The sequence below is a fragment of the Mus musculus genome, chromosome 5, assembly GCF_000001635.26.
Source record: "Mus musculus strain C57BL/6J chromosome 5, GRCm38.p6 C57BL/6J".
In the NCBI taxonomy this organism is placed as follows: domain Eukaryota; kingdom Metazoa; phylum Chordata; class Mammalia; order Rodentia; family Muridae; genus Mus; species Mus musculus.
Genome location: NC_000071.6, coordinates 65,345,331 through 65,361,833, shown reverse-complemented (window position 1 = coordinate 65,361,833; position 16,503 = coordinate 65,345,331). Strand labels below are relative to the sequence as shown.

General features: G+C 43.3%; 1 protein-coding gene across 2 annotated transcripts in view; it reads right to left on the bottom strand.

The window, feature by feature from the left end:
* The window catches only part of Klb (klotho beta), a 38,547-nt gene extending 25,124 nt beyond the window's left edge, over positions 1 to 13,423 (bottom strand). The window contains exon 1 of one of the 2 annotated variants that reach the window (NM_031180.2): positions 12,598 to 13,423. In NM_031180.2, the coding sequence (NP_112457.1) occupies positions 12,598 to 13,422 (825 nt within the window). In that variant the 5' untranslated portion in view covers position 13,423. The remainder of the gene's footprint in view (positions 1 to 12,597) is intronic. The other variant, XM_006504204.4, reaches the window with a different exon arrangement.
* Between the last annotated feature and the right edge of the window lie 3,080 nt (positions 13,424 to 16,503).

Here is a 16,503-nt window from a genome sequence, read left to right as displayed (position 1 = left end):
CCAGAGGTCCTGAGTTCAGTTTCCAGCAACCACATGGTGGCTCACAACTATTTATAATGGACATCCGATGCCATCTTCTGCATTGTCTGAAGACAGTGACTGTGTACCCACACATATGAAATAAATATGGCCGGAGCGAGCAGGGCTGGAACAAGTGGGGCAAGGAAAAAAAAAAAAAAGATAGAAGGCAGGCGGTACCACCATGGCAATCCTTTCTCTGCCCAGTCCCCTCCATTTTAGCTTTTAGAGACATCGTGCTATGTAGTCTTGGCTGACGGGGAACTCACTGTATAAACCAGGTTAGCCTCTCCTGCCTCAGCCTCCTGAATGCCAGCACAAGTGCTCCCTACCAGGCAGTGTACACCCTCATATTAAAACACCAACATTAAAAGATTCTGGCTTTCATCCTCTGCTGGGTTCTCCCCAAACGTTTTCAAATGATACCATCGGATCACTCAAGGACCACTTTAAGTGATTCTGCGATTCATTCACGATTGACTGATAAGTTAGAAGGTTCTAGGCCGTGTTCAGTATCCCTAGCACATTGCTCAAATTGCCAAAGTGAATGAAATATTATGCTATTATTATTATTATTATTATTATTATTGCATATGAATGCTTGAGTGTATGCTACATGAGCCTGCAGTGTATGCACACACGTATGCAAGTGCTTATACATGTGTGTCCACACAGAGTCCAGAGGAAGACATGGAATATTCTACTCGATCACTCTCTGCCTTAGGAGACAGAGTCTCTCACTGAACCTGAAGGTCAGCTGGTGGCCAGGAAGCCCCGGTAGACTTCCTGTCTTCAGGTCCCCACAGTGCTGAGGTTACAGGCCCCAGCACAGCCACACCCGGCATTTTACCTGGGTGGCGGGATGCAAACCCAGGCTCACAGGCTCGCTTATTAACAGTTCTTCCCCTCTGAGCCACCGCTTCAGCCCCTGGTGTTTCTGTGGACTTGCTGTTGCTGTTGTTGCTGTTGTTTTCAGACAGGGTATCTCTGTGTTACCCTGGCTTAACTCACACTGTAGACCAGACTGTCCTCTAATGCGCAGAGATCCTCCTGTCTCTGCCTGGGATTAAAGGCATTCGTCACACTTAGCCTATGACCTGTTTTCTAACCTTGAGGTTTTTTTTTTTCTCCAAGACTTCATGGTAAATGACTTAGTGAGGAGTGAAGTTAGTTCCCCTCAAATCATGTCTTCGAAGCATCCATTACCATTTCCATGACTTGTAGTTTTTACCTCTAGCTGGTTTATTCTCCATGTATGAGGGTGTTTAAAGCTGTTTATGTTATTCTATGATCATTTTTTATTAGATATTTTCTTTATTTACATTTCAAACGTTAGCCCCTTTCCTAGTTTCCCCTTCTATGATCACTTATAATTACATTTATTGAAATTCTTGTTAATCATTCACTGACATTTAACTTTTTCTTTAAAAAAAAAAAGGATTTATTAGCAGGGCGTGGTGGCGCACGCCTTTAATCCCAGCACTCGGGAGACAGAGGCAGGAGGATTTCTGAGTTCGAAGCCAGCCTGGTCTACAGAGTGAGTTCCAGGACAGCCAGGGCTACACAGAGAAACCCTGTCTCAAAAAACAAAACAAAACAAAAAAAAAGTATGTATGTGATTATATTGTAAGGTGATTAAGTGAATTATATTAACTAAGTTACTTAAAGTCTAAATAATATTGATAAGGGCACATGTAGTCTAATATCCCTTCAATGGGACACTAAAGTTTTCAGCAAGTAAAATTAACATTATCTCTTCCTGAAGGAGCTCCTTAGGCAGGAGATGTGTTGGCAACCTTAGTAAATCTAGTGGCAGTGGCAAAATAAATAAATAAATAAATAATATTATCAAGACAAATGAGAAATTCCATTTTAAAATCTGTTGGGACCAGCATTCAGGAGGTAGAGGCCAGACATGAATTCCAGGATAGTCAAGGCTACCCAGAGAATCCCTGACTTTGAAAATCAAAAAATGAAAGAAAGGAATAAAAGATAAAAGAAACAAAACCAAAAACAACCACCAAGGAGACCCACTTACTTGCTGTATAACCAGGGGGACCTGAGTTTAGTGCCCGCACTCTCTGAGGACCGACTGGGTGTGGTCTGCGCCAACACTGAGCTGTGCAGACAGAGACCAAAGGAATTCAGGGGCTTGCAGAGGTCCTGCCTCAAGGGACTAAGGTGGAAAGTGATGAGAAGATACCCCAAATCCTCCTCTGCCCTTCTCTTGAGCACTGTGTTTTGAAGATGTTGGTGAGGGCTTGGCTGGGAGAGACTTAGAGGTGCTATCTGATCTACTTTGGTGCATCTCGACCCCCGTAGCCTTTCTGACAATCCAGACAGGAGGCTCGCGGTGTGTGGGCAAAGGAAGATTAATGAACCATGGGAATGAGGGTTTTCCCAGTTGTTTTTGTGGTATTAACACAAACCTTTGCTTAAGAATTTCAACAGTACCGGGCGTGGTGGCACACACCTTTAATCCCAGCACTTGGGAGGCAGAGGCAGGAGGATTTCTGAGTTCGAAGCCAGCCTGGTCTACAGAGTGAGTTCCAGGACAGCCAGGGCTATACAGAGAAACCCTGTCTTGAAAAAACAAAAACAAAACGATTAAAAAATTTCAACAGCGCTTTTATGAAAAAACCAAACTGTATAAAGACAGTGCCTTAAGTCAGGGTTTCTATTCCTGCACAAACATCATGACCAAGAAGCAAGTTGGGGAGGAAAGGGTTTATTCGGCTTACACTTCCATACAGCTGTTCATCACCAAGGAAGTCAGGACTGGAACTCAAGCAGGTCAGGAAGCAGGAGCTGATGCAGAGGCCATGGAGGGATGTTCTTTACTGGCTTGCCTCCTCTGGCTTGCTCAGCCTGCTTTCTTATAGAACCAAGACTACCAGCCCAGAGATGGTCCCACCCACAAGGAGCCCTTCCCCCTTGATCACTAATTGAGAAACTGCCTTGCAGTTGGATCTCATGGAGGCATTTCCTCAACTGAAGCTCCTTTCTCTGTGTTAACTCCAGCTGTGTTAAGTTGACACAAAACCAGCCAGTACAGACAGGTTCTTTTTTCTTTTTCTTTTCCAGACGGAGACTTAACACGTCTCCAGGCTGGCCTCCAACTCCTGAACCTCCTCAGCTTCCCAAGGGCTCAGAGTATGGGCATATTTAATCTTATAAAACTATCCCAGCCGTTTCTATTATTTACACGTTTATTTTTTTAAGCTTCAACTACATCTTTAAGATTTCTTTTGTGTGTGGGGACAGCATTTGCCACCGTGTGCATGCACGTAAAGAGGCTGGTTCTTTCCATTCACCGTGCAGTGGGGGTGGGGTGAGCTCAGGTTGTCAGACTTGGCAGCCCGCCGTTATTTTTTATTTATTTATTTTTTTATTTTTGGTTTTCTGAGACTGGGTTTCTCTGTATAGCCCTGGCTGTCCTGGAACTCACTCTGTAGACCAGGCTGGCCTCGAACTCAGAAATCTGCCTGCCTCTGCCTCCCAAGTGCTGGGATTAAAGGTGTGCACCACCACACCCGGTTTTTACTTCTTGTTTTATTTTTACCTTTGCTAGTGAAAGTTGTGAACAATGAACACAAAAATAAATAGCCTGACGAACGCTCACCACTCAGCGTTCACAACTCAGTATTGTTTTTTTTTTTTTAAAGTTTTTTTTTGTTTGTTTGTTTTTTAATGCTGGAGATCAAATCCAGAGTCTTGTTCACCTAATAATTGTAAGGCTTATTTTGTTTGCATTAATGTGTGTGTTCTGTGTGTGGGCACGCCATGTGTATGTGGCTGCCTGAGGAGGTACTAAGGATGTGTGGGATCCCGCTGGAATCAGAGGAAGTTGTTAGTTACCACACAGATCCTCTGCAAGAGCAGTGAGTGCCCTGAGCCACTCAGCCCCTCTGTGGGAGGACCTTGGTTTTGTTTTGTTAGTTTGTTCATTTTTTGTCTTTTAGAGAGAGGGTTTCTCTGTATAGCCCTGGCTATGCTGGGACTCCCTCTGTAGACCAGGCTAGCCTTGAACTCACAGAGTTCGCCTACTTCTGCCTCCTGAGTACCAGGATTAAACCCATGCACCCAGCTATTTTTTTTAAAAATTTTTTATTCATTTGGCTTTTTGGAATAGGGTCTCATGTAGCTCAGGCTAGCTATGCAATTGGTAATCTTGCCCTCTTGGCTCTCTGTCCGCACTTCCCAATGCTGGGATTACAGGCCTATCCCATCACACACATATATAAAAAATTAACAGCTGGGCATGGTGGTCCTGGCTTTAATCCAGGCACTGGTGAGGCAAAGGCAGGTGGATACCTGTGATTTCAAGGCCAGCTCAGTCAACATAGTGAGTTCCAGGATGGCCAGAACTACATAGTGATGCCAGGTCGGTCTAAATTCCCAGAAATGATAAGAGAAAAATAAGTAGATATAACAAAATGTTTACATTTTTAAAAAGAAAAATCATTAAAAATAATCTATTTGATTCTTTGTCATATACTTAACATATGCCCACTAAGTTTCCTCAACTAATGATGCAAGGAAATACTGCAGCAAAGCCCTCAAGAAGGTGGGAGCATGAGGAAGAAAGAGGCTGATTTCAAGCTCAGGCTCGAGCCAGTAAGGTCCTGCCCTAGCATTTCCCAACCTTTGTGCCCTAGTGCCCTAAGTGCCTCTTGCACAGTGTGAAGCAATCTCTTGGTCCCTGAGGAACTTCACAAAGCTAGTCAGCGTTTGTGTGTGGCGAACAAAAAAGTGTTGACATAGGTTACATTTTATAGAAAACTCTGTTCTTGAGGACTGTGGTGTAAAGTTCATTTAAAGTAAATGTAGGGTCAGTGAGATGGCTCGGAGGGTAAAGGGCCTTGTTGCAAAACCTGATAGTGTGACTTTGAGCTCAGAGACCCACAGAGTAGACGGAGAAAACGGACTCCCCTAGACAGCCTTTTGATCATCATGATTCAGTCACCGCACGTGAGCAGCCCCACGCCCAACAAACGAAATCCTTTTTTATTTTATTTTATTTTTTAAGACAAAGTCTGTCTCTGTAGCCCTAGCTGTCTTATGTCTTGCTAAGTAACCAGGCTGGCTTTGAACTCACGAAGAACCATGTAACTCAGCCTATCAAATGCTGAAATTAAGGGTGTGTGTTACCATGTCAGGCATACACCATAAAGCAGTGGTGGCGCATGCCTTTAACTCCAGCTCTCGGGAGGCAGAGGCAGATGGATCTCTGTGAGTTCGAGGCCAACCTGGTCTACAGAGTACAGAGTGAGTTTCAGAACAGCCATGAATACATGGAGAAATTCTGTCAAAAAAAAAAAAAAAAAAAGCAAATTTAAAACAAAATACCTAGCCGGGCGTGGTGGTGCACGCCTTTAATCCCAGCACTCGGGAGACAGAGGCAGGTGGATTTCTCAGTTCGAGGCCAGCGTGGTCTACAAAGTGAGTTTCAGGACAGCCAGGACTATACAGAGAAACGCTGTCTCGAAAAAACAAAAAACAAAAACAATCTATGGACTAAATTACCAATAGTTAAAATCCCAGTGTAGCCCAGTGACAGAGCTTTGGCTGCCTTTGATTCTCCAGCGCTGGGGGAAAAGTTTTTACTACACACAGATGCAAACGCTGGCATTTCTTTTCCTTTCTTTTCTTTATTTTTTTTTTCCGAGACAGGGTTTCTCTGTGTAGCCCTGGCTGTCTTGGAGCTCACTTTGTAGACCAGGCTGGCCTCGAACTCAGAGATCCGCCTGCCTCTGCCTCCCAAGTGCTGGGGTTAAAGGCATGCGCCACCACGCCCGGCTGGCATTTCTTATCTATCTAATAAACACTGTGTATCATTTCAATTCTTTTGCTCATAGAAGAAGAAGCATTTTGTGGCATATTTTCATGTCTAGTTTTAGAAGTAAATGTACACCTAAAATGCTTTGTAAAATTTATATATTCAGTGGTGTTTTTTTTGGCCAGGCATTTGTACTTTTTTTTTTTTAGTTACATTTGTGTGTATGTGTGTGTGTGTGCGCACACACACCCTCAGCTGCCATGGTATGAATGTGGAGGTCAGCAGACAACTTGTGGGAATTGCTTTTCTTTTTCAGCATGTAGGTTTTCGGGGGTTGAATTTAGGTCATCAGGCTTAGCAACAAGCACCGTACCTGCTAAGCCATCCCACAGTTGTCCCCCCCCCCTTTTTTATATTTTTGAGATAGTTTTACCATTATAATTCAGGCTGGTTCCAAACTCATATAAGTTTTCTGCCTCAGCCTCCTAAGTGCTGAAATCACAGGCATGAAACACCATACTCAGCTTCCTTTCTTTCTTTCTTTCTTTCTTTCTTTCTTTCTTTCTTTCTTTCTTTCTTTCTTTCTTTCTTTCTTTCTGTATGAGGTGGGGAGCATTTCATGAGAGACTCACTATATATTCCTGACTGTACTGGGACTTACTCTGTGGACCAGACTGGCTTTAAATTCAGAGATCCTCCTGCCTCTGCCTCCTAAATGCTGGGATTAAACGGGTGTGACACTACACCCAGCTACACCCAGCTTTTAAACACATTTTTTAAAGATTTTTTAAAAATTCTGTGTATATGTGTGGCTTTGTATAAGTACGTGTGAGTGCAGTGCCCTCAGAGTTCAGCAGAGGGCGCAGGATCTCCTTGAGCTGGAGTTACAGGCAATTGTGAATCATGCAAAGGAACTGAACGCAGGTCCTTTGAGAGAGTGCTCTCAACCACTGAGCCACCCAGCCTCTCCAGCACCCCTTCCTTTTTTTTTTCTTTCCTCATTTGGTTTTTTGAGACGGGGTTTTTTCAGCTTTGGCTGTCCTATACTTGCTTTGTAGACCAGGCTGGCCTCAAATTCACATCCAGGTGCCTCTGCCTCTTGAGTGCTGGGGTCAAAGGCGTGCACCTTCATGCCCAACTCTCCAGCCCCCTTTTAAAAATATGTTTTAAGGGCTGGTGAGATGGCTCAGTGGGTAAGAGCACCCGACTGCTCTTCCGAAGGTCCAGAGTTCAAATCCCAGCAACCACATGGTGGCTTACAACCATCCGTAACAAGATCTGACTCCCTCTTCTGGTATGTCTGAAGACAGCTACAGTGTACTTACATATAATAATAAATAAATCTTTAAAAAAATATATGTTTTAAAGTACTGTGTCTTCTCTGAAACTAGACTAGCGCACATGTTATCTTTGAGGTTGTACATGCCCCTTACAGATCCCGAGAGAACCTCCATGAGGAAATGTTGTCATCTCTACATGCCCTGCATCCTGGTCATGTTTCATCTGACCACTTGTTCAGTATCAATAGAAGTCACTGGTTTTCAAGAAGTGGAGGAAAGGGAAGGACTCTTGACTGCTGGGATACATTTGGCAATGTCTGGAGATACTTTGGGTTGTCACAAGCCTGAAGCAGGGCTGGATTCAGGCTGAGGAATTAGGCTGGGTGGGGAGATTTGTAGCTGGCAGAGGCCCCAGAGTTGCTGGACATCGTAGAATGCTCAGGCTAGTCCATTTCAACAGAAAGTTACCCAGCCCCAAATGTCAATAGCTCTGGGGTTGAGAAATCCTCGAACTGTGTCAACAGTGTATGTCTATGAAAGATAACATTTCAAAGCCACAAAATGGTCACAGCTAACGGTCACCAGCAGTGCTTTGTGGGGTAAACTGAGGGAGTGATTGCTTCCTAAGACTCACACCCCAACCCCTGAGGCTGTCTACCCAAGATGCTCCAACTTTAAGGGAAAAGCTTACAAACTTAGATTATTATTTCTATTTATTGACTTAATGAAAAACAAATACTTGTGCCTTGACTACTCTATGTGAACTCTTGGGAGTTTTGATGATTCAAGAAAGAAGGACATCCATTGCCTACATAGACCAACTATGTATGAAACATTATTTATTTTGAAAATGGCATTGTATTTATTTTGTGGACATGTGTGTATATGTACAGTTTGTGTGTGTCAGGGGATGCATGCCACATGCCTCAGGTGATGGGTCTCTCCGTCCACCAGATCATACAGGTCGGCATCAGGTGGCTTTACCAGCTGAGCCATTTTGCTAGTCCTACGTATTTATTTTGTATGTATTTTGAGATAGGTTCTTACTGTGTAACCCAGGCTAGCCTTGAACTCACAATCTTCCTGCTTCTACCTCCTGGGTGCCAGGATTAATTGGGCATATATTGTTATACCCATCTGACTGTTGAACTTTCAAAACCAAGCATAAGAGATCTCTTTCTTTCTCTTTTTAAAATTTATTCATTTAATTTTGAGGCAGGGCTTCACTGTTGCGCTGGCTGGCCTAGAATTCCACATAGACTAGGCTGGCCTCAAATTCACAAAGAACTGTTTGGATTAAGCCATTTAGCCCACCTAAAATCTTTATTCTATAAAGGAGAAAACAGAGTCAACCCATAAGAAGGAGCAGACCTGAGGGAGGAGGGAGGGTCCTCTGAGGAAGTGTCCTACTTGCTGAATTCATTATTTCTGCTCGGTCAGCCAGGAAATTGCTCCTTTTTGCTTAAAGCCAACTTGAATTCAATTTGTCACTTGCAACCAGCAGCATTCTGACTAATACACCACCAGGTTAATATCAGTAATATTTCACGAATTAGCAACACAACAAAACAGGGAGATTGAATTTGACATTGGTTCTTTGATTACAAAGATGAAGTTAGAGAGGCTGGAGAGATGACTCAACATTTTAGGAACACTGGTTGTTGCTCTTTTCAAAGACCCTGGGTTCAATTCCCAGCACCCACAAAGTAGCTCATAACTCTCTGTAGCTCCAATTCTAGGGGTCTGGGGCCTTCACAGACATACATACAAGCAAACCACCGATGCACATAAAACAAAAGAAATAAACCTTTAAAAAATCCTAGCGTGTTCATTGAATGGACTTATACACTCTAGGATGGGCCAAATGTTCTGTGTTAGACGTTGGAAGCATGAGATCGAAGAGCCAGTGAACAGGACCGGAGAGATGGCTCAGCAGGGGGAAGTAGTTCCCACCAAGCCGGGGGACCTGCATTCCATCCCTGAGACCCGCGTGACAGAAAGAGAGAATGACTCCCAAAAGTCACCCTCCAAACTCTCCACCTGTGCCTCAGCATAAATAAAAAAATAGAACTTAAAAACAGACAATAAAAGAAGCAAGCACAAACAATAGCAGCAACAACAAAAGATGCTCTGGCAACTCTTAGTCTAACTGAAGAGAAAGGAAAGGATCAGGGGCTGGAGAGATCACTCGGTGGCTAAGAGCACTGGCTGCTCTTCCAAACTCGCAACTGTCTGTAACTCCAGCATCCTCAGGCAGACAGACATGTGGGCAAAATGCCTTTAAAGGAAGGATCAATTGAGATGGCTGTGGTGAGCCCACAGAAGGGACAGTTAGTTACCTCTGAGGTGATGACTGGCTAAGGCAAGTTTGTCACAGTGTTGGAAGGGAAAAGTAGGGCTTTGAAAGGCATCCTATCTGGACAGAACATGTTAAAAGGGCCGGTGCAGAGGACTAGCAAGGTAAACCTGGGTCACTACCAACAATACATTATCACTTGTTATATGTGCTTCCAGGGGGTGATCTGACAGTGGGATGAGAGAGGGGCCAGAAAGGGGACTTGGAAGGACTGGGTAACAAACGCTTTGGGAAGCCATCAAAGTGTTTTGTGCAGGGAAAGCAACACAGTGCATATTTCAAATATTATTCTGTTAAATAGGCATGATAATAGTTACCATGTAAGGTTGTTGTGAAAACTGCACATGCCTTAAGTTGATTAGATACTTAAAAATGGATAAGCCAAAAATCCACCTTATTCTGTTCCAAACACTATTAAAAACTCAGAACAGAATATCCATTGGTAGGTGGGAGTATGGGAAATTCATGCTAGAGGTGTAGACTTACTTTAAGGAATCTCAAAGTCTCTTCAGTAACATAGTCTGATTCAGTTAGGGTTGGGGCTATGGTTCAATTGGTAGTTTGTTTGCCCAGTGTGTTCAAAGCTCTAGATTTGATCTCTAACATCTATGTAAACTAGGGATGGTGGGCTAGACTGTATTAATGGCACTGAAGTTGGGAGCAGAAGGGTAACAATTTTAAGGCCATCCCCAGCTATATAACAAATTCAAGGACAGTCAGGGCTGTGTGAGGCTTCATCTTAAAAAACAAAAGCAAGCTGGGTGTGGTGGCACACGCCTTTAATCCCAGCACTTGGGAGGCAGAGGCAGGCGGATTTCTGAGTTCGAGGCCAGCCTGGTTTACAGAGTGAGTTCCAGGACAGCCAGAGAAACCCTGTCTTGGGAAAACAAAACAAAACAAAACAAAAACAAAACAAAACAAAACAAAACAAAAAAACCCAAAGCAAAACAAAAACAAAAGCAAACAAGCAAGCAAAACAAAAGCCTGAACTCCAAGTTAGTCTGTAGTGAGCTGGACCATTCTGGTTCCCTCTAAACTAGGACATTTCAAATTAAGACAAACTTTTCTAGATCGTTCTAGAACTAGAAGAATGCTATCGGTCATATGATTTCCAAAAACCTCCGAGAAGAGGAGTCTAAAGCAGTCTATGATCCACAGCAATTGGGTTCTTAGTTAGCTTTAGTTTAATACATATTTTTGAAGTAAAAACTAATTCTAAAGAATGCTTCTCCTGGGTCACAAGGAGAAACAAGAAGGAAAAATACTTTGTTGTAGCATAAAATAGCAAATCTCTCTCTCTCTTTCTCTCTCTCTCTCTCTCTCTCTCTCTCTCTCTCTCTCTCTCTCTCAAAGAAAGGGCTGAGAGGAGACATGGGAAACAAGGTTACTTCAGGCTACCAAAGCATTGCAAGACTTCTCTCTGGTGCGATAGGTCACTGGGCTATGCAGCAGATTTCACTCTCTTACTGATTTCAAGGGACTGCTTAGGCCATTTATCTAGGCTAGTGGTTTAGAAATGTTAAGGCCACCCGAGAAGTAACTTGGGGCAGCATGATTATTTAAGAGCAAAATCCTCCGAGATGGCTCAGTGGCCTGCGCCACTTGTAGTCAAGCCTGCCGACCTGAGTTTGTTTTCCAGGCCCCACGTGGCAGGAGGAGGGAACCAACTCCAGCAAGATGCCCTCTGACCTCTGCGAGCGTACCATGGCACGTGCACAAGGACTGGTGTGTGTGTCTTGTGTGTTTGAACAGGCTCACGGGCATCCACTGGCACACACACGTATGCTGTCATGCATAAATGTAAATTTCAGAAACAGCAAGTAGAGTTGATGAAGCAGAGAGAAAGGAGAATAAGGACTTTTTACAGCTATTTTGGATGTAACAAATGAGCCTGAGATCATAATGCAATTTATTTCCTGCTAAGGGAAGACGTGACTGAAACCATCAGGCTAAATATATAAGATATATATTATATTAACATGAACCCAGAATCCAAAGGAAAGGAAGGGCTACATAGAGCAGCTTGGTGTTCCTGGACACTTTTTCTGTTCCTACATATTTGAAATTTTAATTCCTTAGAATAAATTACTCCCCCCCCACACCCCCACATTATAAAATGCTGATAACCTTTCCTTTTCATCTTAAACAATGTAACAAGTATTTCAAGTCCTTTATTTTTCTCAAGTGAACTATTTATCCAAGAAGTTAACTCTGTCTCCAGATGTCAGTCTCCTGTGAGGCTTTGTCCCACCAAAGTCCCTAGATTACCCTTTAATAGAAAAGATTTAAAATAAAGAGCTTTTGATAACACTGCCAATCATAAATATCATACACACAGCAGCTGAATTTGATTTTGAACATGGCTGAATTTGATTTCCCTGAAAGTCCCACCTGAAGACGAGAATAATGAGAACGAAGGCCTATTTCATGGCTGTTACGAGGGTCAAACTGACCTGTGCTGCGCACACAGTAGGAACTGCTATTTTTTATGCACTTTCATTATTGTTTTAATACATGGAGCTTTTCCCAGCACAAACTCTGGCTTCTGAGATACCCCATCTTAAATACCTCTCCCCCAAGTAGGGCCTATTCTTCTCACGTTTTATGGTTGGTTTCATTTAGCTCCCAACACATGCTATCCCACCTGTTTTGCTAGGGGACCCATGTAGTGCCAACTGTGAGCTGTAAATCATTTCATTTTCTGTATTTAATAAGCATAGGTGAGCTACCGGCGATTCCCCTTACCACAGCTAAGTGCCACCAAGCACAGGAGCAACAAACCCGTATTAGAACGATTGTGTAGTCACGTTATTCTGCCATCGGGAGGGATTGTCGGAAAAACACAATCTCTGTAAAGCGTTGCTTTCCCACAGACTAAAACTGGACTCCCGTTCTCACATCTAACTACATAACTGTGTACTTTAAAAATGACCTCAAAGGGCAGCTGTGAAGGAAACCAAATAAATCAATATATTAGTACTGATCGTGGAAGATGAGACACAGCCAACTTTAAATATAAAATTGGAGGACAGAATTTGTAAGTTAGCGTGAACTTAGTGGTGTTGATTTTTGGCAAACTGTTCCTTAAAAGAATGTTTCCTTTAACCCCCAAGAACACCCCCCCCCAATTCTGAAGCTCTTGTGAGAAGCCAGCTGTACAGTACCTTGATCAGGTTGTGTCCCACAGTGTAGACAGCTGTTAAATTTCCCTTCTCTCCTGGTGCATGCATACCTGTGCCAAACCCATGCCAAGCAACAAGGTAAGGGTTGTGAATTGTAATCCAATATTTGACACGGTCTCCAAAGGTCTGGAAGCAGTATGTGGCATAGTCGTTGAAGAGATCTATCATAGTTGCATTTTTCCAGCCCCCATATTCTTCCTGGAGCGTCAGAGGCAAATCCCAATGGTACAAGGTAACAATGGGCTCGATATTCCTAAGTACCAGCGAGTCCAGAAGTGCACGGTAGTACCGGAGACCTTGCGCATTCACTGCTGCTACTGTTCCATTGGGAAACAACCGTGGCCAGGAGATTGAGAACTGATAAAAAGAAACTCCTAAAAAATCCAGAGCCAACAAGTCTTTTTCCAGAAAGATGTAACTGTCAGTGGATCTGTCTGTGCCGTTGACACCTCTCAGGTGTGAGTAGACGTACCGATCCCAGATCGAGGGTCCTCTTCCATCTGTCTTCCAACTCCCTTCCACTTGAAATGCTCCGGTCCCAACGCCCCAGGAAAAGTTTTTAGGGAAAGTGTCATAGAGGAACAGCTGACTTGGGTTTACCGGACTCACGTACTGTTTTTTATCCCATATTGCTTTCCCGTCTCCGGAGAAGCCGGTAACAGCTCGCAGCAGAACAAACGCAGACAGCACGGCAGATCTTTGCAGTGCCCTGTTGGACATTGTTTTCCTAGAGCGTGTGTTTCTTTCATCAGAGCTGAAGAAAATCCATTCATTCCCCGGAGACCCTGCTGCACAGCCTGTCTTCATTTACCACTAACTGCTGGACTGTCTTTATCAGCGCTCCAGTAAAAGCCTGTGATTGTAAAGCCCTGTCAATGATTAGCCTGGATCGGGAGACTTAGGATGGGGTCATGAGAGCCACGCAATTTGAGGGAGGTGGCCTCGTTGCCGTCAACAACCTGTGTCGTCTTCTTGGGATGAGGAAAATCCGACCGGTGAAAAATGCACCCCGGACACTAATTTGAATGTGTTAAATAAATGTATGGAAACCATGCCTGAGAATGGCGTTTTCTCCGTAGTCTTTCACATGGCCGAAGACCTTTCTGAATGTTTTGAACTTTATTGAATAAGGGATCTACTTTTCTATTTTTAGAGTTTGACGGGTAATTTCATCATCTCCCATTTTAGGAAAAGCAATTTTACATACAAGTCAATAGCCAGAAGTAAATAATTAAAAGCAGGATATTACACTTCAACCAAAACCATACACATGTAAGAACAGTCTTAATGTTATTTATTTCAAAAAAAAACTTAGTTGAGCATGGTGGCTCAGGGAGGCTGGAGCAGGAGGATTGCTGAGTTTAAGGATGGCCTAAGTTATGTAACTGAAAGCCATAATGGCTACAGAGCAAGACTCCATTTCCAAGACCCCCAAATCAAATCAAGTAGCCAGGAGCTTTGTGATTGGAGCACTTTGGAGGTAGAATCCAAAGGGACAGAAGTTCACAGTTGTACTTGGCTACACCGGGAATCTGAAGTCAGCCTGGGGTTACATGGCACTGGATATGGAAGACAATTTGAGTTTGAGGACTTGTTGGGGGGTCTATGAATTTAATTTCTTTTGGCAGAACTAGAGATCAAACCTAGGTCTTTCGGATGCTAAGAAAAAGCTCTACCACTGGGCAACATCTCCAGTTTTCTATTTACTTTTATTTGAAAGCAGGGGTGCAATACGCTACCCATGAACTTGATATGTAGTACAAGCTGGCCTCGAAGTTATGGCAATTCCCCTGCCTCAGGCCTGCATCGCCAGGCCCAGCAGGGTACTTAAACTTTTTTTTCTTTTTTTAAAAAGATTTATTTATTCGTTTATTATATGTAAGTTCACTGTAGTTGTCTTCAGACACTCCCGAAGAGGGCATCAGATCCCATTACAGATGGTTGTGAGCCACCATGTGGTTGCTGGGATTTGAACTCTGGACCTTTGGAAGAGCAGTCAGTGTTCTTAACCGCTGAGCCATCTCTCCAGCCTCTCTCTCTCTCTGTATATATATGTGTGTGTGTGTGTGTGTGTGTGTGTATTTAATAAAAAAACAACTGTATTTACAGAGGCTGGAAAGTAGTTCATCAGTTAAGAGCACTTGTTGCTCTTGCAGAGGTCTTGAGTTTGATTCCCAGCACTCACATGGCAGCCCACAACCAGCCGTAATTCTAGTTGAGGGAATCTGATGCCCTTTTCTGACCTCCAAAGGCTCCAGGCATACGCGTCATATATATATGGGCAAACAGATGCACTCACATAAAATAAGTAAACAAATCTAAAAAAATCCCCTTAAAGATTAAACAAAATGTATATGTGTGTATCTCAGTGAAAGAAAAGTTTCTTAATGAGAAACTAGATGTTTTCCTACCAAAGCAGGAGGAGGCAAAGATGTGGACTCTCACTGATGTGTGTGTTAGTGTGTGTGTGTGTGTGTGTGTGTGCGTGTGTGTGAATTCCTGCTGACTGATCTTTGGGCTTCCTTAATACTTTATCTTCTTCACTTGATCCAGTACCGCAGTAGAATCTCTAGGTAATCCAAGAAAAGGAAACAAAACACACACACTAGGAAGCAACAAATAAAACTGTAAGCTCATAGGTGATCATGATTGTTTATGAAAAAAAAAATCCCAAAATTAATCAACTGAAAAACCGGGTTCAAACAAACAACTAGGATATAAAATGCAAGATAATATAGAAAAGCCAGTTAATTGCTTTCTTGCACACCAGCAATAAACACTTAAAATTTGGCATTGGAAAGGTTCTATTGGGGTTGGGCACATGGTTAGGGGGTAAAAGCATTTCCTATGCAGGCCTGAGGTCTTGAGTTTGAATTTCCCGTAAAAATGTAAAAAGAGAAAACTAAACGTGGGGCCTGCTTGCTGCGGCGGTGCACACCTTTAATTCCAGGGCTGGAGGCAGAAGCAGACAGATCTCTGGGAGCTCTAGGTCTGCCTGGTCTACATAGTGAGTTCTGGGCCAGTGAGTGTCATATAGTGAGACTCCGGGGTTTTGTATTGTTGTTTTGTTTTTTAAGCTGATACGGCCATAGGTGTCTATGTAGCTCCAGTGTGGGGGGTTGAAAAGACAGGCAAAATTTGTTTTCTCCACACACACAAATACTTTGTTACTATAATATACACACACTATAAAGAAATAAGTTTATAACTCTAAATCATGACAGTGTCTAGAGAACGATGGATGGAAGGAGACTGCCGGGTTGACTCCCGCGGTAGAAAGGGCATCATCCAATTCCGGGGACCGCAGCCTCTCAAACTCTGACGTCATCAGGATCCGGAGACATACTCATTCATCCTAGAAAGTGTGCGCAACCAGTTGTTCTCTTCAGGCACTCGAGACTCAAACGAAAGAACATTTTTATTTCTACACAGATGTCATAGGAGGCCGAAAAAGAGCTTCAGTTGGCCGCCTAGCCCCGCCCAGCTTCTCCCCCCCCCCCCCATCCAGCCCAGATGGATTCAGGTTTAGTAAGAAGCCCAGTCTTGGGGGGTGGGGGGGAAGAGGGTCTGGGGGACTTTGGGGATAGCATTTGAAATGTAAATGAAGAAAATACCTAATTAAAAAAAAAAAAAGCCCAGTCTTAAAGGAATGAGGATGAGTTAAAGATGAACACCCTTCTTCCTGAGTCCTCTGCATGAAAGGCATGAGTGTGAGTTCTCCTATGTATGTTTGTGGACACAAACACACCTGGTAATGCACACAAAGTAAATTAGTTAGGCTACATTTTTAAAAAGATAGTGCCAGGGCTGGGGGTGTAGCTTGGTTGGTAGAGTTCTTGCTTAGCATGCTTAAAGCCCTAGGTTCAATTCCTAGCGCTGAATGGTGGT